Genomic DNA, 23,356 nt, shown 5'->3' on the forward strand with positions numbered 1-23,356 from the left:
TGCAGCTCTGCTGGGTAGGGGTGTCCCTTCTGCGGCTGCACGGCGAGGCTCTTGCCAGCTGCATCCTTCTGAAGCGCTCAAATGTCATTAAATGCAGAGCGTAGTGAGAAATCTGCTCGTGCTGGGGAAGTGCATGCTAGTGATAGATGCTCTTCACTGACTGAAGAGATTAAACGAGGGCTTGTGTTAGGAGTTCCTCCTTTGGGGGAAGAAGTGGGGTACCACACTTCTCGTTTGTGGGTGGCCGGCTTCAGATTGGTGCGGGCACATTTCCTCGTGCCCAAACGTGGCCGCGGTCGCTTGCTGGGTCGGTAGGGCTATCCTGAAGCGCGAGCTGTTTCTGTAGCTGCAGCGCTAAGCATGAAGGCGCTAATAAAGGTGTAAAGCAGGGACGGGAGCACCGGGAGCCGTGCTGCGGGGATCGCAGAGGATGGCCCCGGGGCCTCGGTTTAGCGAGCGGCTCAGTGATGTATCATCGTGGTGCGTGAACATCGTCTGCTCTCAGCAGCACTGCAGCTTCCAGTGCCCCAAGTGCCAGGAGCCAGCACGAGGCCCCTCCACGATGCACGGCCGTGGGACATCGAGAGGAAGCACGTCCCGTCAGGTGGGGCTGCTGTCGGGAGCTGCTCTGTCGTCTGATCTCGGGCAGGCTCGTCTGCGGTCAGGCATTAAGGCACCAGTTTGCTTTCGGTTTTCTAGGTCAGAGATTATTTTCTGTTTCAGGCACTTTCCACGTAGCTGCAGGTTGATCTCAGATACCCGGTTGGCTGCTGCTTAGCTGGTCACACTTCATCTTTAAAGGAAATCAGGGCGGGTCCAAAAGCCACACTTCTATCAGGAGAGTATTAAATTCAATGATTTTATTCCACTGTATCTTATCTTGTTGCTGCTATCAGTGTCAGACCAGGGAGACAGTTAAGATGGTCTGGTTTAACCTCTTGCATAACACAGGCTGTATGTTTCACAGAATCACAGCATGGTTTGGGTTGGCAGGGACCTCACAGCCCATCTAATCCCAGCCCCTGCCATGGGCAGGGACCCCTGCCCCCAGCCCAGGCTGCCCCCAGCCCCATCCAGCCTGGCCTTGGGCACTGCCAGGGATGGGGCAGCCACAGCTCCTCGGGGCAGCCTGTGCCAGGGCCTCACTTTACTTTCAGAGTGAAGAATTTCTTCCCAATATCTAATCTAAACCTACCCTTTTTGGTTTAAAATCATTACTCCTGGTCCTGTCACTCAACACCCTCAGCCTGTCCCCACAGCAGAGGTGCTCCAGTCCCTTGATTATCTTTGTGGCCTCCTCTGGACTCATTCCAATACTTCCACATCCTTCTTGTGCTGGGGGCCCCTGACTTGAACACAATACTTAGGTGGGGTCTGACAAGAGCAGAGCAGAGGGGGACAATCCACTCCCTCGCCCTGCTGCCTGCGCCGCTTTTGATGCAGCCCAGGACATGGGTGGCTTTCTGGGCTGCAAGCACGCGTTGCTGGCCAGCTCGTGTCGAGCTTCTCGTCCACCACCACCCCCAGGCCCTTCTCCTCAGGGCTACTCTCAGTCCATTCTCTGCCCAGCCTGTGTTTGGGTTTGGGATTGCCCTGGCCCAGGTGCAGGACCTTGCACTTGGCCTGGTTGAGCCTCATGAAGTTTGCACAGGCCCAGCTCTCAGGCCTGCCCAGGCCCCTGTGGATGGCAGCCCTTCCTACAGCTTGGTGTCACCAGCAAACGTGCTGAGAGTGCGCTCGATCCCACTGTCCATGTCACCAACAAAGATGTCGGAAGATGTCAGAACAGACGAAGATGTCAAACAGTTCAGTCGGTCCTGCATCCAGCAAGGTGCTGGTGTGCCAAAACACGTTCTGCTTCTGCAACACCTGGTGTGTTGGGGCTTCACTCCTCATTTTAGAGCCTTTCGGCTGTAATGTTTCATTAGATCCTGCCGATGTGTGCCATGAGGAGGTCTTGAGTGTAGCTACGTCCTCTTAATTGAGTGCTCTTGAATTGTTGTACAACATGAGCACGGCTGCTGAGTTGGTGTAGGGGATTTGAGTGGTCTTTAATCTCAGAGTCTGGAGGGGAGAGAGATTGCTTTATAAACCTCGTGCCACTACTCGCACAATGTTTGTTCTTTGTTTTGTGAGACTGTGCTACCCTGGGCAGAGGGATCTTTGCAGGGAGGGAGAACAAGGTGTGTCACGGAGCTGCGACCAACTTTTGTCTGTGCCCTGGTGGATGAGGCTTCTGTTGCATCTCCTGGTCTCAGGCTGGCTGCTTGTATCTTGACAAACCTTGTTTTCAGGACAAAACAGAGGGCTTCTCATTGCACTGCAGACCATATATTTCAGAAGAAGTGAGAAAAGATTCTCTTTGTGAATGTGAAAGCAGGAGTCTAACATATCACTGTCCATGGAGGTTGGTAGAAAAACGATACACGCTGAAGGATGACTTGGCAACCTGTGTGAACAAGGATTTTGCCCTAGGTCCTGAAATCTTGATATTCCATAAATCAGTTTGGGGGACTGTATGTATATGCTATAAATACTATGCGTTTTGAGAGAATAATTTCTTTTCAAAGTTGCTTGTCTCCCCATCGAACTGAAATTTAGACAAAAATGGTGTATGGTATCACTAAAATTGAATTTTTTGGGGGGGGTGTTTTCCACGTTAATAGAGACAGAGGGCTGTTCAAACACAGCTGCTGTGAGCCAGTGCAATAGGCAGCCCCAGCAAACCCCAAAGTAATCCTGAATCAAAGCTAAACATTTAATTCAAATTTTTGCTCAGGAGTGTGTATGTGTACATATATATATACATTTAGAGGGTGGAAAATAGGGTATCCATAAAATCAGCATTATGATAAGGTTTTCCCAAGCAATTCTAGTTTCCGTGATTTGCATCCCATGAAGACCGTCTCCTCTTGGCTCTCGGCACGGAAGCTGCAGGTAGCATCCCTAGGAGCGGTGGTGTGCTGGGGCAGGGGGTCCTGGCAGAAAGCACTGCTCTGTGGCTCTCCCACTAGATATATAGAGCTCAACTTTCTCTTTTTACCTGTATTTTAATGTCCATCCCTTAGAAAGTTAGTGCAGATCCCTGGACTAGCCCATACACTTTGCCACGAAGTGTTGGAAGGTTACGTGTGGTTCCTAAGACAAAAAATGGAGCCCGTCCTTTCTTGCAGGGCAAGGAAATATTTTTCTGCTCCACAGTGCGCACACAAATCAGAGAATAAAATGTCTCGAGTTGGAAGGGGCCTTAAAGATCACCCAGTTCCGATCCTCCTGCCATGGGCAGGGATGCCACCCACTAGATCAGGTTGTTCATGAAGGTGTGTTAAATGCACCTCCGTGAGGGAAGTTGGCGCTGTTGATGGGGGAGGCTTGCTTTTCTTTATGGCAGACCAGGAAAAGGTGACTGCACAATGGCAAAAACGGTTTGAAACGCTGCTATTTAGTCATCCCTCCAGAGAGCTCTATTTTCAGAATTCCTGTTCCGCGCGGCTTATCAATACTCACGAGGTGTGAAGCTCCTCTTCGCTAATTTTATCCGTGCAATTTGGGGGTGTATGGAGGGGGTGCTTTTTTTTCCCCCTTTAAGTGAGGTTTCTGTGTGACAGTTGACACAAACTTCAGGGCTTCTCAGCTGGGACTTTGCTAAAAATTAGTTGGTGAACAAAAAAGAGAAACAAGACCTTAATTAAAATTGCAACTGAAAACTAAAAAGCTGTTAACCCCCCTCAAAACAAACAAACAACAACAAACCCCCTCCTTTCAAGGACGACTTGGCTGACACTGGGATTGAATCCCTAATCCCTAAAATGCTAGTCTGTATCTCTACCTAATTTAGATTAAATGACAAGTCTTTAGGGAACAGCACTGACCGTTCCCTGTTTTCTGTGGTTTAAGGTCAAAAGGTGATTTATATCAGAAACGGGAGTTTACCGTGGCACAGATGGTATTTTGAGAGACTGAAACAATTTCAGTGGGATAAGATAATAGGGAAGAAATAAGCATATAATGCACTAAACAGATAGAAGTGAATCTTTTGAGACAATTCTGTGTGTTTAGTGTTATTCCTGCTTCACTTATCTGACAAACTGGAACGCTATTAACCATTTCCTCTTTTAAATTTATTTTATTTTAATCATTATTTCTTCTAGCAAAAAGAAGAAAGTGTTGAACAGTCTCTCCTTAAAAAATAAGGAACTTATTCCTTCTTTTTCTTAGAAGTGCGGAACAATTTGAGCCATGGATGCTTAATTTCTTGTAAAATTAAGGGTGAGCATGAGAATACATATAGCTTCGTATGTTATCATACGTTGGTAGGATCTGTCATGCAAAATCCTGAGAAAAGTCTTTGAAGAACACTCTCCTAACGTTGCCTTTACTTTTTCAGGTGGATTTGGAGCCAGAAGGTAAAGTGTTTGTCGTCATAACCCTTACCGGCAGCTTCACAGAAGGTAAGGGCCTTATTTTTGGCTTGTTTCGGTTAAGAGCTCACCTTTGGTGTGTGCTATTGCCATCGGTCACCAAGCAGTGTGCAAGTGAACACCTCTGCCCACGCAGGTTGCACGTTGTTGCACACCAAAGGCTTCCCAAGCGGCTGGCAATTTTGGAAGGGCTGCTGCTAACCTCGCGTGCTGGAGTCCATCTGGTCTCTTGTTGCTCTGCTCTGGGGCCCAGGGAGTTGATTCATGCTCAGCCTGGTTTATTTATCTGAAGTTGTCCTTCAAACGGATTGTTTTTGTCACTTGTACTTTTCACCTGGGTGCCTCTTGAAGGGTAAGATCAGGAGCATGTAGAACATGTTTCAAACATCTGGATGGCTTTTATTCCGTAATGATTCCCATCTACTTCATGTGCATTTCTGTTCCCAGAGTTCACTTTGCACAGGAAACTTGGAAAATTTCTAGTGCAAAAGCTGCCCTGAAAAAGTATCTGGGCAGATACTCCTTTCCATAACCATCTTTTATAGTGTGATGGTTTTAATTTGCCTGCTGTTTGTTGAGATGGCAGTGAACTCTGGTGTAAGTGTGGATGTGAGCTGTGGTGGAGGAACCCAGGAAATCTGGAACAGGGCTCAAAAAAAACCCAACAGCTTATTTTCCTCAGACCTTTACGGTTGTTACTTGTTTTAGCTGCAGCCTTGAACTTTGCTTGGAGGACGTTTTCTGTACAGAAGCCAAGAATCAAGGCAAGACCTGCTCCACTGCCCTTTGCCTTCGGTCTTGGGGTGCTGGATTTCTAATGCTTTCTCTCATTCTACACGGGAACACATTGCTTGGAGCAATGAGGGCGCGCCAGGGCTGCGGCAGGGGCAGCTCACCCTGCTGCTGCTCTGTCCTGGAGGCGAGGAGGGCTCAGGCTGCAGTGGTTGCTGCAGGGGCTGCAGGCGGCTCTGTTCGGCTGCTGGCTCACGTAGCTCACGCGTCGCGCTAGGTGCCCAGGACAAAGTGTGTCAAAACCCCTGCCTTTTGTTTTTCAAATGCAGGTTTGAAAATAAGCTTGTGATTTGCTCTGACCCTTCTGGGGAGCTGTGTCTCTGCTGGTTCTGCAGCCTGCTGTGGTAGGTAGGGAGCTGCTGCATCGCGGGAGCTGACGAAGAGCTCAGCTCATTAGAGGTGATGCATACCACAGGTGTGTGCTGCTCTTTGCAGGGCAGCTGTGGCCTTTTAAAGCGTTTGAGTCCAACGTGTAACCAGCTGAGCTGTACCTGAGGGCCAGGCAAGGGTTTGCAGAGAGACGGCGAGCTCTGCAGCAGCGTTCCTGGTTGGGTGGTGTGGAAGCAGCAGGGTTTTGCAGGTATCTCTGCACACAGCCTGGGGCTGCTCGTACCCCTAGGGACCGTGGGCAGGGCGTAATCCTGCTCGTAGGAGGTATGTTAGGAGAGAGCAGCAAGCCTGGGTTTGACTCCTAAGGAAATTTATGGTCTGGGAGTGATGGAGAAGACAGGGAGTATCATATCACTGTGCTGAACTTTTCCAAGTAAATATCAGGTGGCTTTGTGCCTCTGCCTTGTCCCTGGGGTAACACAGGTGCACAACTGCATTTTAGCTTCTGTATTGCATGTCCATAAATGACCAACAGCATGAAGGAGGATCAACAGCTTTTTGAAGGGCATCTCAGTAGGCTGAAGGAGCTTTAGTCAATGCTGTAATCTCCCGTTTAGTGACCAGAGCTAGAGAAAGGAGAGAATAGTGCCCAGAGGTGCTGCAAGGACCTTTCCTTGGCTTGTTTCGGTGGCTTAGCAGAAGGAACCTCCAGGCTAATACGTTGCCTTAGATGCATCTCAATGGAGAGCTGTTCTTCAAGATGTGATGCACTGGGGGAAACCTGGAACACGTGTTGGGGGAGAGGGGCTGTTGGTTAGGGAGGTGGGGTTGCTTCGTGCAGCCATGGCTCAAGGCAGCAGGCCAGGTGAGTAGCAGGGGTGTTGGCCTGGGCCTGAGCTGATGGGGGACTGGCTCTTTCTCATCCTGTCTCCCAGTACATCATTACAGCAAGTAGTGGTGCTGCTAGCGGGAGCAAAGGCCGCTGGCGAGCAGCACGTCGTTGATTCGTAGGGTGTCCTGATGTTCTTAGGCTATGATTGATGCAAGAAGTCAAATAGCATCATTGGGTGTATAGTGAAAGCCAGTGGCTTCTCGTTACAGCAGCGATGCAGTCTGCTCCTCTTGTTTTCAGAGGATTAGGGAATAAGAGTGAAGAAAAGCCCCTTGGCAGGGCATCGCAGCAGGGCAGAGAAGACCAGAGTTCAGTTTTCCGTTGAAACTCACTTTCCGTGTAAATCTGTGCTGTCCACAAAGTATTGCTTCAACTTTCAGTTCTTTATCTGTCATAGAACACGTGTTTTTCCATCTACATATGGACGCTGAGGTCTGGTAAGCACCCTTGTGGCATACAATGCAGGCAGATCATTTACCATTTCTCCTCTGAGGGACGCTCCCTACAACTGTGCTTTGGCAGGGGACTGTAGGGGACGTGCGAATGGCTTTTTTGAGTCAATTTGGGAAGATTTCTGGTTTGTCATCAGAGATCAGGGAGAATACAAAGGTGTGCTAGGGAGGAGTTGACTCTTCTTGGAAGGCTGGAGGCTCTTAGGCAGCAATAGGGGTGAAAAGACATTAGAAACAGTGTTAATTGTCTAAGTTTTGTTGCTAATGGGATCTCAAAGGAGAGAGATGGAGAACTTGGATGTCTGTACTGCTTCTGCTTTCAGAGGAAAACGGGCAATGTTGGAAATAGTTTACTTCTCTTTCTCCTGTAGTAATTGGAAATGTATGGACTTAGAGAGCAGGAAGATCAAGGACAGCTCTTGGGGCCTTTCTTGACTGGTCAGTCCCATGCGTGGTCATATTTAGGGTTTCCAAGAACAGACGTAATCCAGGGCAAGGCTAAGTGCAGGTACTGTACTGCACTTCTTCCAAGTTGGGAAGCTGAGGCATCAGTCAGGGAGGGATTTCCTTCTCAAAACCATTGAGGTATTTGTCATAATATCGTGTTTTATTCTATTTTTTCCTCTCTTTTTTTCCTCTTTTTTTTCTTTTTTCCTCTTTTTCTTTTCTTTCTGGAAATGTGGAGACACAGTTGTATTGGAAATTTAATTTTTGGAAAGCAGCCTGTAAGTAACGCACAACTTGAAAGCCCAAAAGGTGACTTTCAGCTTGTTTGCCCCTATCTAGAGGGCAGCCGCTACCACATCCTCACTGCTGGTTATGGCCAGCTTGGCAGAGACCGCTTGAAGGCTGCGTGTGTCTTTCTGTATGTACACATAAAACCCAAATCTCTACATTAGGAGTTTGCATTAGACTCCATCGAGGTAGCACATGGAGTTTCAAGCAATGTGATGTTTTAGGACTTCTGTTCATTTTCTTGTGACTTACGGATAGTGTAATTCTGGTGTGTTTCCTGCTTTGAAATGTAGCCAGCAACTGTGACGTGGTGTTGAAGCAAAAAAAAAAAAAAAAAGTCAAGTAAAGTAGAAAGAAGGATGTGCCAGTGTCAGTAGATCCACTTTTGGAGCCATCCATGTGCTTCCACAGCATCTCTTTCTTACTTCTTTCAATAGACGGTGGAGACAGGAGAAAAATGTAATGGGGTTAGTGTGAACTGTGGGGAGAATCTAACTTTGAGAAAGCCTCCGAGAGCTCTCACTGAGCAAAGGTAGAGAGAGGGTCAGTGCCTGTTGCTGGTCTTCACACTGACTGGCCAACGTGTGAGTCGTTTCAGAGGTGTTTTTTTTGCAGAGCTAATTGTTTGTCTATAGAAATGGCCAAGTTCACTGAACCTCAGCCACCATTATGTAATTCCAGTAAAGCAAAAGACCGAAAAAGTAACTAAAGAGAGGGACAGAGAGGGGAGGAGGGAGGAAGAAAGAAGTCCCAAACGTTAGGTACACCCGAGACTCAATTATTTCGCTGTCCTAGAAAACATACCCAAAATAGACAGTCCCGGTGGTGTTAGCAGCTTGTACTTTCTGGCTTTGGGAGCGGTTGTTTTCTGTTTGATGAGTTCTCTTGACCAAAAATATAATTTGGTTCTGCTTTATCCATTGTGCGAACGGAGGAAGAGGATGGTGCTTCTGTGACTGAAAGAAACGTTCACGTGCTGTGAAGATGAGTGCCGTATAGAAAATACACGGTTGGTAAAAGATTAGTCCTTTGTAAATTCCTCCATGCCCATCTGTCACTGCCTCCTGAGGTGTTTTGGCATGGACAGAAGCAGCAGAGCCGTGTTTGGGAGCCCGTTTGTAGGATTTCCACGTGTCCAGCTGGGCCTGGCTCTGGTTGGTAAGGGTCCCCCAGGGGAGGCAGAGATGAGGCTGTTTGCCTTCCTTTACTTATTTTAAAGTCCAGCACTGGGTTAGTGGTTTTCTTTTAGTGCTGATGTTACTGCTTCATCCTCAGACCTTTCTTCTCCCAGCGGGTGTCCCAGGGATGGCAATGAGACAGGAGCTTCTTCAGCAACTTGAAACCCCCCCAAATTTTAAATGCGTTACGTTTCCCTTGGAGCCTCTTGCTTCCTCAAAGGGAAACTCCTGTGAACATGGCTCTTCTGCCCATCGGTGGTAACCTGCTGTTCTGAGACAGGGAAATACACCTGTTTCAGTTGTTAAAAAGAGAGGTAATTTTTCAGGAGGAGAAAGGAACAAAGCGATAGGAAGCAAGGGAGGCCTAGTGAAATTACCCCTGCCCACCTTTATTTTCCATACTATGCGTATTTGTTGCTGCGCTAAGTCATATCCGATTATATTAACCCCCCTCGTTCGGCTGATATTTCCTGTGCAAACTGGCCAGTGCAAAATGAGAATGGAAATCTCCTTACCTCGGGAGGAGATTTACCTCTCAGAGGCACGACCGTGGTCCTGCTGGCGGTGTGTGCGGGGGGCCGGCACCGCTCTCCTCTGCCCCTCATCTCCTTAACAGGCCTGAGACCCTTTCTCTTTTTAAAGTAAATAAAGTGGCTTCTGCTAGAGACGCCTTTGCCGTGAACGTGCTGTGTCTGTGAGCATGAAGTGTGTTTTCAGCTGAGGAGCTGGGGATGGGAGCGGGGAGCAGTGGGACCAAGCAGTGCTGCAATAAGGCCGCCGGGCTCTGCCGCAGCCCTGAGGACCACGGCTCTCGAGGAGGCTCTTCTGGGAGCCCCACCACTCCTGGAAGGCACCTGGAAGCACCCTGGCATGAAGACAGCGTTGGCAGGAGGCAGATCAATGCCTCCAGCCCCGTGTGGCTGAGGTCCGTGCTTTCCCAGCGTGGCACAACTCTTTGGGGTCAGGATGGGCACCGTGAGCCCCCTGGCATGCACCTGGAGGACGGTGTGAGCCTCTCTCCCTTCCAGCACTGGAGCCCCCCAGCTGCTTTGTCTGCAACACTGCCCTGCCCGGGGTTTGCCACCTCTATGGCTTATTTGCTATTTTTAATTTGGAGCGAAGCTAATGAAAGTAATACAAAGTAATGATTTGACTGAATTAATGAATGAAGCAAACTCCGTAGAAAATGAAGTGCTTCTATTTTAGTGCTTTGAACTCTTGTAATTTGCCTTTTTTTTTTTTCTGACACTGCCACTCAAAGTGATAATTCTGGCTTGAGGTTCAGTTTTAATTTCAGTGTTGTGAGGTAAGTGATGGTGGTGTTTTTTTTCTTTCTTTCAGCATTAGGAAAGACAAAGAAAAATTTGAGTTCTGGGCAAGAAATAGAACAAAGAGAATTTTGAAAAGCCAAGTGGTGGAGCAGATATAGCACCCCTTGCTAAATACTTAATGTAGGTAGGCTTTGCAGCAGCAAGGAAGCCTGAACCTGCCTCTGAAGCAGGAAACGTTTCTTCAGCTTGCAGCTGTCACGTGGTGGGTTTGGGATGGTTTGTTCTCAAGCACCACAGGCTTTGTCTTCTGCTGTTGTTTTTCTTAGAACACATTGTGTTTTTCTAATGTGAAATGGTTTTTGTCTTAAGAAATAGCATTTCCTCAGACAGGCACCAGCGAAGACCTGCAGCCCTGAAGTTTTAAGTGGTACAGCCTTCGTGCTAAAAAGGTCTGCGCTGCGTGCTGCAGTGTGGCTTCTCAGCCCCACCAAAGCTCTGTGGCAGACGCATTATTAGCTTCTTGCACAAGGCAGAGAAAAAAAAATGTTTACTGGTCCTCAGTGACCTGCAGTAATAACTGTTTTCAGCCTGTTTTTTAAAGTCAGGGGAATAATTATTTGAAACTAGGAACCAAGAATGAAAAAATGTCCTGTTCTCAGCTGCTGGCTAGTTGGGCAACTCTTCTGTTTTGGGTTACTAGCCCGAGCCAGGCAGTTTTAAGGCATGTATTGGATGCTGCCCAGAGATCCTCCTGATCTGAGCAGGAAATATCAGTGTGGGACAGGGTAAAAATATGTTTTGCTGTTTTAGGTGCACAGCCTGAGAACAAGAAGGTCTTTAATGACGAGCCCAAAGTCTTACGTGGGACAGAGCAGCAGGGGAAGTGTTTTTCTATACTCCTGTATTTTTTTTTTCCCCCGATGCCTGATTGCTTTACACTGGTCACAAATGTGCATGCTTCAGGCAAGGGATTTCCAGATGCAGCCTGTGTTGGGTCAGCTCTATTCTTTGAGAAGGGAATAGGTCAGAACAATGTTGAGTTCCATGGGGGGAAAAATCCCCCCAAAGTGCACCCTTGAGAAGACTGCGTCCTTATAGAGACTGGGAGCATCATCCACAGATGCTCTGCATCTCTGCATGGGAGGTAGGCAAACTTCAGCACCTTCCAGCAAGGCTGGGGGTGCAGTGATCAGTTTGAAAAGTATGAGGCAATTCCAGAGGCTGATCTCAGAGTCTTGATCTGCTGTTGCTGCCCTGGAGGTCACACTGTGCCCGCCTGCGCGCCCAAGCCAGCCAGGCCAGCGGGAGTGAGAGCGGCTCCATCAGTGTCACTAAGCCTGCATGAGCTAAGCACAAGGATGTTAAAAATTTTCAGCAGCACTGAAGATCCAAGGAGAGAATTTCAAAGTCTGATCAACCACAAAGGACGACTTGGAGATGCTTTCTGCAGGGAGGTGCCTTTGGGTGAACTGCGAAACATCATTTGGGCTATGAAATGCCGGGAGCAGAAGGGGCTGGACGGCATCTTCCTTAGGGCTTCATTTTTTTGTACCCTGGCACTCTTACATCTCACATATGACTGTCATCCATTTAAAAAAAAAAAAGGCAGTTTTTGAAAACTGAGTTTTCACAGGTAAGAAGGATTTCGATGAGAGGGGCAGAACTGTCTGCTTATTCTTGACTGCTGGAAGATCTGCACCCTGGGAAATGAAGTGCTTTGCTCGATGTTATGGAGGGGCTCTAATGCAGAGCCAGAAGGTGGACAGCCCCCAGCCCATTGTGCAGTCACAAGACCACCTTTATTTCCTGGAAGATGACTGATTTGAGCTCCATAGGCAGAGCAGTAAATCTAAAGCTGAGGGATTCTTGTAGTAATTCATGACTTGCCAAGGTCTGCCAACTGTGTAGATATCCAGCCACTGTAGAAATAGAGCAAACAGCAATATTAGGGTTAACTTTACTTCCAGTGGGCTGTGTTTTGTCTAGGCTCTGAAAACCTAAATATAAATATGCAAGCTTGCAATCTGCTCTGGGATTTCAGTGTTCCTGGCGGTAATGAGGAACAGAGATTTTATTTTGCTTTATTTTGCCGTGATTCCTGGAAGAAGTGACGGTGGTTCCCAGAGGAGCTGCATCTATCTGCTTGGCCTTGGAGGACAGCGCTGTGCCGGAGTGCGTGTTTGTGCTGCAGCACAGCAGAGTGGCAAACGTGGGCTGAAAGGAGCAGAGCACGAAGCTGCTGGAGGTTGGGACCCTGATCCTGCGGCCGGGGATGACGACAGCAGCCCTGTCCTGGCTGCTCCCTGCCTGGTGATCATCCTCTGCTGACAAGGGCACCTGGATCACATCCTGCACCAGGATGAAGGTGGGGTGCCCCAGGACATCAGCACACCTTCTGGCTGTGTTCGCCTTCCCCTGGGCCACAATTCCCGAGGTACCTGACTGATCAAATAGGTGAATGGCTTACCAAAAGCCCAAGTAATTTGCATAGGGTCACCCTGTAAATCTGTAGCAGAAAAAAGCCTATATAGTTTGCTGCTGTTGTTTTTGTTAGGTTTTGTTTTGTTTTAACCCCACCTCCACCAACTATTAAACTGGGCAACGTACCATTTAACATCCAGGCCTGACAGCTCTGGATTTTGGAGGAGACTGCTCGTTTAGGTGGTACCACAACGGGCAAGGGTTTTCCTCGTGTCTGACAGCCCAGCCCGTAAGGAGTCCAGAAGCCTCTGGCACCTTGGGGCAGCGTTGGACTCGATGTGTGAGCAGATCCGCTGGGACTGTCAGCATCAGAGGATGTGCAAGGCTGTGAGGTAGCAAAGTCCCAGTGGTCCACAGTGCTTCATTACCTGAGTTTACCTGGAAGGTGTTCATCTGTCGTTAGTGCTTGCTGGCCCCACAGTTACGAGGAGAACCGACAGCATCAAGCTGCTTCTCGTTGTAGGTGTTGTGGCAGTCAATTCCTGCACTCTGTGGGAGTGGGATAATGCAAAGCCTTGGGAAATTTCCCCACAATCCTAAGAAAGCCTTTGGGAGGGAAAGAAAGCATCTGGGCTGAGCTGATCAGTGCCAGACAAGGTAAAAAGAAGTACAGGGACATCTGCCACCTACATGCAACCCTAAATGTGCCCACACTTTTTTTTGCTATTTAAACCTTGCCTTTCCAGTCTCCTCTACCCTTTAATTTGCTTTCTAAGATGAGGTAGCAACCTTTCTGGGAGAGCTGCTGGCAGCCAAGCAGAACGGGGTCTTCAGCCTTAGGTGAGCTGCAGTGAGCAGAGCTTGTCTTCAAGTGGTGCTTTCAGAGGTAGATCCTAATGCTCACAATTTATACGTCCCTGTTTTGGGCTGTTCCTGAGTGTTCCCAGCCTGAAATGCTGTTTGATGGGGTTTGGTGCCAGATGTTTTATGTTTGTTTTCTGGAATGCTTCAGCCGAAATGATTCAGTTGTTTTCCAGAACGAGATGCTGGATCAAAATACGGCTTTGAACGAAAAGATCCTGGTGTCGTTCTGCCAGGGTGACCTCAAGCTTGGCAGAGGAGGGGGTGGGAGGGATGAGAGCCTCTGCAGTCTCCATCTGCCTTCTGCTGCCTTTGGGAAAATATACCTGGGAAGAAGGACAGAGGGCAAGAAGGTAGAAGGACGGAGAAATATAAAGGAGAGATGGAAGGAAAAAGGAGACTGGGCAGGGGAGAGATGATGGGTGGAGGTGGCCGGAAGCTGTAAGGAACAAAAGAGCTTAGAGAAGCTCAGAGGGTGGGTAGGGGAGAAGAAAGACACGTATGGTGGAGGAGCTGGGGGGGCAAGGAAGGGCCACAATAGAAGAGCTGTGATCAGCAATGCCTGTTTCTAGCTAGAATCCGGAACCAAGTTTTTATTCCAGAATCTCAGCTCTTTTCTCCCATCAAGGTGTGAAACTTGTTGAGCCAGTGTGTCCCTCTGTCACCAGTGCTGGATCTGCACAGCAGCGTGCAAACCTTTTTCCTGTTCCTCACTTTGTTCCAGGGAGTGAGGACAGCGCTGTGTGCATGGGACCTCAGCCCTGCTGGTGAGCTAGGGGAAGGCTGCCGCAGTACCCGTGGCTGTAACTTGTTTTCAGTGATGTTTTAATTTGTTTTGGAATCATCTTAAAAATAAAAACCTTTTAATTTGAGGGATATCACTGAAGTTACAAAATCAAACTCTCAAACGTCAGGAAATGCTGAAATTTGTGCCTAACATCTGGCCTCCCTGTATGTTCGTGGTGCACGCCCTGATAGCAGTCGTACTGCAGACCAGCCAAAAGCAGAGGAAGATGTCTCACCTCCAGCCTGCACAGCCCAGAGCACTTCAGGGATGGGTGAAGAATCTGGGGCCCCCGTCTGGTCCTACACGCACTTTTACCTGCATTGCCTTTGGTCCTGTATTTCACCTGCTAATGTGGGGTAAGGTGAGAAAAGCCAGTCCTTCAGAGAGAGGTGCCAGTGTCACAGCCCAAAGGGCTGGTGGCCTCTAGCACTCCAGGACCATCGCACACCGTAGCTGTTCAGGCACCCTCCACCCCGTGCGTGGGCACAAAGGGCTGAGTCCAGCAGCACGCAAGGCTTTGGGCTGTGCTGCCAGGATGCTTCCGAAGTCTGGACGTCAGTGACACAGATCCTACAGAAGGCACAATGATGTCTGGCTTCTTTTCCTCCCAAATTGTTTTCACGCCTCGCATCGTGCCAACCCAGCTGTTTGCAGGGTGCGCGGCTAAACCAGGTTTGGGACCTGATCCAGCAGAGAAGTGCCTGTGTGGAGGGGAGTGCTGGAAGGAAGGCACGGCGCTGCTGTATGGGGGAAGAACTGCTTAACTCAGTGTAAGTACACTGTTGCGAGCATCAAGCCGTAGTCTGACTTTCATCTCATGCCATTTGAGCCTAACCAAATTCCCTCCCCGTATGTTCCTGCTCCATGAGGCACTGGGAAGGAGATGAAAGGAGCTGCAGACTTAGGTGTCTATCACAAGCTGGTGGGGAAAGTGGCTTTCTTCCCGCTCAGCCACCTCTGCGTCTTCATTAGTCGAGGAGGGTGAGACGGGAGAGCCCTCAGGGAGGCAGAGCACGTCCGCATTACTGCTGCTCTTAGACCTCGTGGAAAGGGCCGTCCGTTTGTGAGAAGAAAATTGGTTTGGTGGCGCTGGTGGCTGTTGGAGAGCTGGTGAAACCTGCAGGGGCCCTTCCCTCTGCGCAGAGATCCCGAGCCAAGGCAAGCAACGCCCTCTCCATGTGGCACCCAGCATTTTCCAAGCTGTAGCTGCGTGGATTTGGGACATCTGCTTTTGAAATCTCAGAAATGTATCTCCGAAATGGAGAAATATGTATCGCAGTGTGAAAACCCTGTTGGGGGAGAGACGGGGCAGTGGGGTCGGTCGTGTCTGGCTGGGTTAGCCGAGCGGGAGGCTGTCTGGGACAGATGTCTTTTCCAAAGACTGCTCCTCCTGGCCCACGGCCCTACAGGAAATCCCTCTGGGGAATGATGATAATCCGCCGGCCCTGGGACAGGTGCGGTGCGTGGGGCAGAGCAGAAATGGTCCGCGCCATCTGCAGGAGTGCTTTTGGACGGGCTGTGAAGTGAAGCCAAATGCTATCGCTGGGCTGAGCACTTGCAGACAGATTATTTCCTCGCCGCGTTACCAAGGTGGGGCTGTCTTGATGAGAGGTGCTGCCTTTTGGCAAGCCTCTTCATGGCAGCAATAAGCTTGGGATACAAGAGGCTGAATTCATTTTTTTGACAAAAGCTTTGCTGCGGCGGCGTTTTGCTCGGCCCGTGGTGTGTGGGAACCTGCGTGGGAGAGCGACACGGTAAACAACCTGCTTTTTAAGGCTGTTGCAATTAGGGAACTTATTAGCAAGCTGCCACATGGAAATCTCGAGAGTACCAGGGATCGGCTGTGCAATCAGGGCTGAGTGTGCGGCCGGGCCGCTCGGGCTGGCTCTGTGCGACTTGGGTGACCAGTCAGCCAGGAGCTGCTGCAGGGAGGCTGCTGGTGACTCAGGTGCTGGGCATCCCTCCAAGGGAGCACAGAGCAAATGCCCCAGCAAAGACTTGGGAAAGGCTGAGGCACCGGTGATCTCTGCTGCGCGGCCCCAACAGCAAGAAAAGGGGAGTGTTGAAGTCACTTGTCCAACTCTGTTAACTTTCCCAATTAATTTCTTCCTGTCTAGGTTCCAGTTGTGCTTTTGGTTACAATTTGCTTTCCCACTGCAAGGTGCGGTGCCCCTAGTAAGGAAACTTGAGGTTTTATCCCAGGGATGGCTGCAGTGTTTTGTAACGTGGTTGCAATTTGTCAAATTGCTGCAAGACCTTGGATCCTGCTGGATACAAGCTGCTTGGTATTCCCATTTCAACAGGCTTTCTCTTCATCCCAGCTTCTTTATGCTTTTTGTCTCATGTTACATAAAGAAAATCTTTCTGGTGCCCCCTCTTTGGGACAGATGTTGAGCCTGTATCTCTCTGGAAAAGCTGCATTGCTTAAACATAAAGGCATGACTTCTAAGCAAATTTACTCGAGCGTAAAACCTTGTGTAACCACGCTTGTTTTAATACTCTTGGCTGATTTTGATTCCGAAGCTGGTCACGCAGCCCAGAAGAAGGATGTCCCTGGAGCATCTACTTAAAAATAGCACGAAGCTGCATCTGGTTAAAAATAGATGCCACTTGGAAACTCATGCTTTCCTGGGTAGGCAGGGCCTCCTCGTCGCGTGTTGTAACACCGACTGCGGAGCTACCGACGAGCATGAGTTGCTGGCTGTTACAACACACACGAGCCCCGAGGCGTCGGGATCAGGGGAAAGTTCAGGATCTCCCTGCTGTTTGCCCAGCGTGCCAATTATGTGTTTCTCAAGGATTTTGCACAGGTGCTGCTAACTTTGACCTATTAATGCTGTCACTCCATCAGTAGTACTCGTACCCTTCAGCCAGCGCAGCGTAGTTTGAAATCTTCTAAAACTTACGGTACAGAGGGCTTCTAGTGCATGAATTAATCATGGGAAAGATCAAAGTTGCTTTGTTAGTTTTATTTTCCTGTTTTTAATGAATAATATATTTAAATGGTTTCCTTTCCCAATAAATCACATCTCAACATTTTTCTCTTCGGTTTAGTAGGTGGGAAGGACTAACAGGAGGTTTTACAATGGAAATTCACTTGCCTAAGCAGAAGGAAATAATGAGTATAATTGGCAAGGGGAGGAGAGAGAGGAATCGGTTCGTTAAGTCTCTAACGAGTGATGCAGTAAGTACAAGGTACTAGTATTATTTGTACATCTTCAAGCAAGAAGGAGGATTTTCCCCATCTTATGGTAAAACTGAGACTCCAAGCAGATGTGCAGCTCTGTCCCCAGCTGGGGAGGGGACGCAGTTCTTACTGTTGTGTGGGTCACCTTCGGGTTTTGGTTTCCTTTGTTGTTGCCTGTCCCTAGCCCAGATCAGCGTGACAGGACTGGGTCACACTTGCACACGGAGTGAGGCCGGCGGGTCCGAGGGGCTGAGGAGGGGAATGCATCGTGAGCAGGCAGCACGGGGCTGGGGCTGGGTGTCTTCGCCCAGCCCGGCTGCACCTGGAAGATCACGTTCAGCTGCAGCCGGAGGGAAGCTCCCGTCTGTCATCTCGCTGGATATGACCTGACTAATTTATCCTGCTTTTACACACCGCATGGGTATTGCGTGCCTCCTGCTGGGTACAGGCACAGATACGAGTGGGCCTTCCAGTCACAGGGCCTATCTGGGGCTCCAGGTATCTGCTGTCTGTCAAGTCCCTCCTCCAATTTAAAATTAAAAACCTTTTCCCCTGGCATCTCCTCCTTGTGCATGTTGAGGCAGTTCTTAGCTGTTATCACCCCGGCCTGGTATCTCTTTCAAACAAATATCACGAGGTTACCATCTCCAAACTAACGCAGAAACTTGTAGAGACAAAGACAAACTGAGCATAAGAAAAACGTTTCTTGCTGTTGGCAGAGAAACACGTAGGTGAAAAATGGAGCTGTCCTTTTCCTTCTCTCACAGCGGTGTGGCTGAAAAGAGAAGGAAGAGGGAAGCACGGGGAAGTGGCTTTCCCGTCAAACACATCCTCCTTGGCAGCTGGCATCTCTTCTGCAGCCTGTGGCCTGGACAGCACAAACTAGCTGGCGTGTGATGATTTCCATTTCAGAACCTGGTCTTTTGTGGCATGGGGTTGTTCATGTTCATGGAAATCTTCCATTAATCTCCACATCCCGTTTCCTCTTCATTGTTACTCGCTACAGAAATGAATGAAAGAGCCTTACCATCATGTTTTGCAGCCTTGTACAGCATGCTGCGGTGCTTTGCTTGCTAACTGTCAATATCCACAAGCAGACTTCTGTGATTTTTATTTTTTTTATTTATTTAGAATTTATAAGAGCAGATGTGGAAAATCATATTTTTGAATTGCCCTGTGTGTGTCTGAAAAGCTGTGTGGCAATCACGATTAAAACTCTATGCAAAATAACCTCTATAGTATTCATAGCTGGTCTGTAGACACCAAGTGGCAGCAGAATACCCCCTTGCTGGTTGCTTTAAGTTTCTCAAGCTGCCTTCTTCCTCCTCTCTCACTTTCTCACAGGATTTATGCAAACAGATATAAAGCAGCTATTCCTCCTCGAGCCTTAGCACTAGGCTCTGCCTTCTGCTTCTCAGCCCTCTTCTCTCCCGTGCCTGTGGATGGCCCCTTGGCAGCCACGTGCTGGGCTCTCCAGCTCCGCAGAGCTCTCGCCTTGTCCCTGCACTCCTACATCCAAATGCTAGAGACTGCAAAGCAAATTGAACTTCCCCCAAAGGTCCTGGTGCTAACTTGAGACGTGTCTGCTCAGCATTGTGATCTCTTCCTCACCTGCTGTTGCTGCCAGAGCTTTGGCATCACGGTGTGATTCCAGAAATAAGCTTGTGATGGGATTTATAGCAGTAGCTGAACGCTGTCATGTTCGCTAGCGCTGTTGATTGAACTTCATTGATCCTGTTCTCACTGCTGCTGCACTCCAAAATCATTATTCAGCCTCGATATTCAAATGCTGCTGATCACTTAGCACTGAGGATGAGAGCTGAGACCAGTTTGTCTTAAACAGGGAAGAAAAACAAGGAAGGGGGTCTGCCCTACTTCAGCATGTGGACGAGAACCAAAGGCCTTGCCTTGAGTGTGTAATTCTGTGTGACTTGATGCTCTGTTTGGGGCAACGATGATTGCATGTTCTGTGCATCAATGAGACTGCTGAGAACGCTGCTTCATACTCATGAGTGGGAAAATTCCTTTTTTTTGGAGTCAGAGCAAATTGCTCTATTATTCCTTCTTGTTCTTTAAGACAATATTGACTGGTTGACATCTTAAAAGATGAACTGCCCATTAAAATGGCTTTTCTGTCAAGTGCTGGTAGAAGACACCCCAGCCGTGCCAGCACAAGCTAGTTCTTTCTCTGGTCTTCGTACCAAACTTCTCGCACTTTCAGAGGGGAGAAAACAGCAGCTGGCTCAAACACGAGCCTCAGCCTCTGTTTGATGTGCCACATGTTTTCTTTGGTGTAAGCTTCTACTGGGATTTGAACCGATCTGTTTTCATGCACAGACTGATAGAAATTGCAGGAGGACAGAAGCTCATATGGATGTGAAGTGAAAGCGAACCACTACCCATGTAGTTAAGAGGTTTTCTGGGGATGTGCTGTTTTCCTTTGGCAGATTCACACGTCCAGGTAACTTATGAGGTGAACTGAAGAGAAACCTTTGCAGTCCTTAAGAAAGGAAAGGCTTTCAATCTACAGCACATGTTCTGGGGAAGCAGAACAATCAGCCGTGGAAGTACAACTTTAGGTCGTAGCTTTGAAATCCTTTTCCCCTTTCAGAGTTGGGCTATCAGCTTCTTCAATGCTGCGTTGTGTTTATAATGTTTTAATTAGGAAGGCTTCCTGTGGTTTTGACTATCCATGGGATTGTGAAGATAAAACTCTTGGTTGACTGATACACCAAGTCCTTGTAAGGGATTTTTTTCATAAGATACATGTTTTCCAGCTTGGAAAATAAACATCTGGGTTTAGCCTCTGTTTATTTTCAGTAAATAGGAAGAAGCCTGCTGTTAGGTGAGCGTTGAGAGAGCTCCTGCACCACTGATGGCTGGAAGGGATGGGTGTGTGTTTTCCTTCCCGCCTCTGATGTAGGTGATGGTTTTTGTATTTGTTTCCTAATAAACCCTCCCACTACTCGCTGCCAGGACATGGGCTAGGAGGGCCGTCAGCCTGATCCCAGCGGTTGTTATTCTGTGCTGCGGCGCTGGTGAGGGGCTGTGAGCTGCAGCTGATGGCCTCCAGTCTGCTCACATGCTTTTGGCAGTCTAGTGTGTCCTGTGCTTGGGCTCCACTCCATGCCTGTATGGTGTTCAGTATGATGGGATCTTGCTTGGGATGCTTCTAGGGGAGCACAGGATAGCACACATACTGGTACTAATAAAAAAGGCTTTGTTAAGTTTTAATCTATTAGCATTATTGCTTAAGGCTTTTTACATTGTTTTTTGAATGTCTTTCTTTCAAAGGCAAGTTTTGTTGACATGTGCTGAACTATAACACTAGAGAGCTTCATGTGCCAGGGCGTACCCGAATACTTGTAGTGCTGGCGTTACAGCAGCAGTGCTGAGATTGATTTCTGATGGGTGAGCTCTGACACGCTTTGACTATTCTGAGGTGAGCAGTGACGCCACAGCACTTCATGCTACAGCTTTTCCGTCTGTCTTACTGCTGTAGTTACACCACCGCTGGAAGGACTTAACTGAAATAAACCCTTGGAATAAATAAATTTAAAAAAAAGTGTTCCAAAAAGGCTTGTTGAGAAATGAATTCACCTGTCTCTCCAGCAGAGCTTGCTTTGTCTTTCCTGCACCAGGAGGAGCTGAGCTCCAGCCAGGACTGCTGGAAGGAGCAGTGGGTAGTGGCACTGAGCAATACGGATAAATAACTTCATTACAGCAGTTGTGCTTAATTGTCCGAAAGGTATGCAATGGGGAAAGGGGGTTCTCTGTCCGGGAAGGCAGGATCAGGCGGGCTTGGGGGCAGGCAGGGCAGGGTGTCTGTGCTGCTGGCTGGGTGAGCGGGGCACCAGTGCCTGCAGCCGCCCCCGGATGACTCGGTGGGTTATTTATTCTCCTCTCCCTCCACAAGCATAATTTCCACTGGCATAAACACGTGTTAGGCCTGAGTGGAGAAGAGGAAAAGGGAAGAGGCTTTTTAGTACTTGACTTTGTAGTCGCTTTTACAGATAGCCAGGCGCAGTAAATACCCCATAGTTACAGACATCCAAATTTAACCATCAACGCAGACAACTCCCTTCACTGGGTAATTACTTGCTTGTTTTTATAGCAGTATGTGGACATCCGAACTATTCGTGGTGGTTTGTTGCTTCACCAGAGATTAGAGGCTTTTAAAAGTCTGGGTCTTCCTAAAGTGGTCTGGAGCTGCTTTGTTTGGCAAAATCCTGTCAGCACGTGAGCAGAAAATCCATGTTCTGTAGGAAACTCTCCAGAGGCTGTGAGCAGAAAGACTTCTGCAGCGACCTTACACCCTGTGACGCTAAAGGCACGGGGGCTGTGCTGTCCACCCTGAGCAGGCATGAGTGGGTGGTTTCGGCCCACAGCCTCTTGAGAGCGATGCTGTGGGTAGCTTGGCATATGTGGTGCTTGTGTGCTGAGGAATTGCCATCCTGGTGAGGGCTGGCTGTCGGGAACAGGGTGGTTTTGGTGGTAAGGATAGCTGGTGGTGGTGGTCCGCTATTTCAGAATCACCTGGGCCTTGTTGGGGGGCAGAACTCACCCGCTCCGTGCCGTGGTGTGAGGGGTCGGGGAGTGCTCGGGCCCTCTGAAGGAGGAATTTATTCTGTGGGACGTGGCTGTGTATTTGGATCAATCAGATCGCGTGGTGGATGTCCTCCTGCAGCCCTGAGGTGTGCTGGGCTCTCCCTCCCATTTTCACTCCAGACAGCATCAGGAAGTGGGGGGAGCAGGTACCCAAAAGAGCTGATTCCATGTTGAAAGTAGCGCAGGCCCTGCTGAAGTCAGTCTTCTGTTTAATAAACCCTAAATTTGCTGTAACTTAATGCGAGATGAACATAAGCATGGGTGTGAGGATCACCTGGAAGACCTGCACCTGGAGAAATGCACAGGATAATGCAAGAGCGTAACGTGGGAAAACGTGAAATTTGAGGAATGTTTTAAATATTAATAACCCTTTGTGAACCATTTCAAAACCGTGGGCTGTCTGAAAGCAGGCTGAGCCCCAGGCCGCACTGCGTGTCCTGCTTGGTAGTGCCGTGGGCTGCTTTGCTCTTATCCACCTGGGGCCTGCTCATGGCAGGGGGCTTTTATCCCATGCTGGTCCCCAGGGGGAACCGTGACAAACAGACCTACGTGAGCTAAACTGGGAATGTAATTCCCTTAAACTCTGGTAAATGAGAGCGCGTGAAGTTAGGGGGGTCAGCTGTTGGGCTTCTAAAGGAGCAGCCGGTGCAAAGCAAGCTGGTGACCGGGCTGCTGCTTTCAGTGATTGACTTCTGTGCTCAGCACCCACTCCCAAATGCTTCTCTTCGTTTTCCATTCCTTGGAAGTTCTCCTGTGCGTGCTGAGCTCCAAGCCAGAAAACTTTGCCAACTGAGGTTTTTGGCCCTGATCCAGAAAAACACTTAAGTGTAAGCTTACGCCTAGACAAAGGATAAGTTCACTTGAATTTAAAGGTGAGCAAATTCCAAAATAATGGAAGGAAATTTCTGATTTTTTATTTTTTATTCTCTCACGCGAAGTTTGAGCTCAGCAAAGGAACTGGCTTCCTCTTTTGGGGAAGAACGATGAACTGGTTGACCTCTTGAAGTTCTCCTCAGCCATGTTTTCCGTGGTAGATAACAAGGCTATTGAAATTGCGCAGCGATGATTGAATGTTTGGAAGGGATATTAAACCTCCGCACGTCGGCTCGCACTTCTGGAGATCAAAATGACATCTTGTGTGGGGGAAAGAGGCAAATTATCTCACAGCTGCAGGGTTCCTCCATCTTGCTGTCATGTGTTCCTGGTTGCCCACTGACAGAGGCAGGATGCTGAACTAGATGGGCCAACGTTGTGATTCAGCCTGGCAATTCCTGTGGTCCCCTGAGTCCTGTTGGCTTCAGTGAGAATTAAACACACATTTAAGCACTTCCCTAGAAGGGCAGGCTTTTCTACACTTGTCTTTCTGAGCAACTGCTTGAAGCTCGGCAGCGAAGAAGGCAGGTTTCTTTTTAAGTGCTTGG

The 23,356-nt window shown here is 48.7% G+C and overlaps 1 protein-coding gene across 3 annotated transcripts in view; it reads left to right on the plus strand.

The window, feature by feature from the left end:
* PRKCH (protein kinase C eta) overlaps positions 1-23,356 on the plus strand; it is a 116,560-nt gene that overhangs the window by 23,401 nt on the left and 69,803 nt on the right. For all 3 annotated transcript variants that reach the window (XR_005820784.1, XM_040560568.1, XM_040560569.1), the window contains exon 2: positions 4,388-4,451. Coding sequence is in view for 2 of the 3 variants with exons in the window: in XM_040560568.1 (XP_040416502.1) it covers positions 4,388-4,451 (64 nt within the window). In the remaining variant the exon portion in view is untranslated. The remainder of the gene's footprint in view (positions 1-4,387; positions 4,452-23,356) is intronic.

This window comes from Cygnus olor, chromosome 5, assembly GCF_009769625.2.
Source record: "Cygnus olor isolate bCygOlo1 chromosome 5, bCygOlo1.pri.v2, whole genome shotgun sequence".
Taxonomy (NCBI): domain Eukaryota; kingdom Metazoa; phylum Chordata; class Aves; order Anseriformes; family Anatidae; genus Cygnus; species Cygnus olor.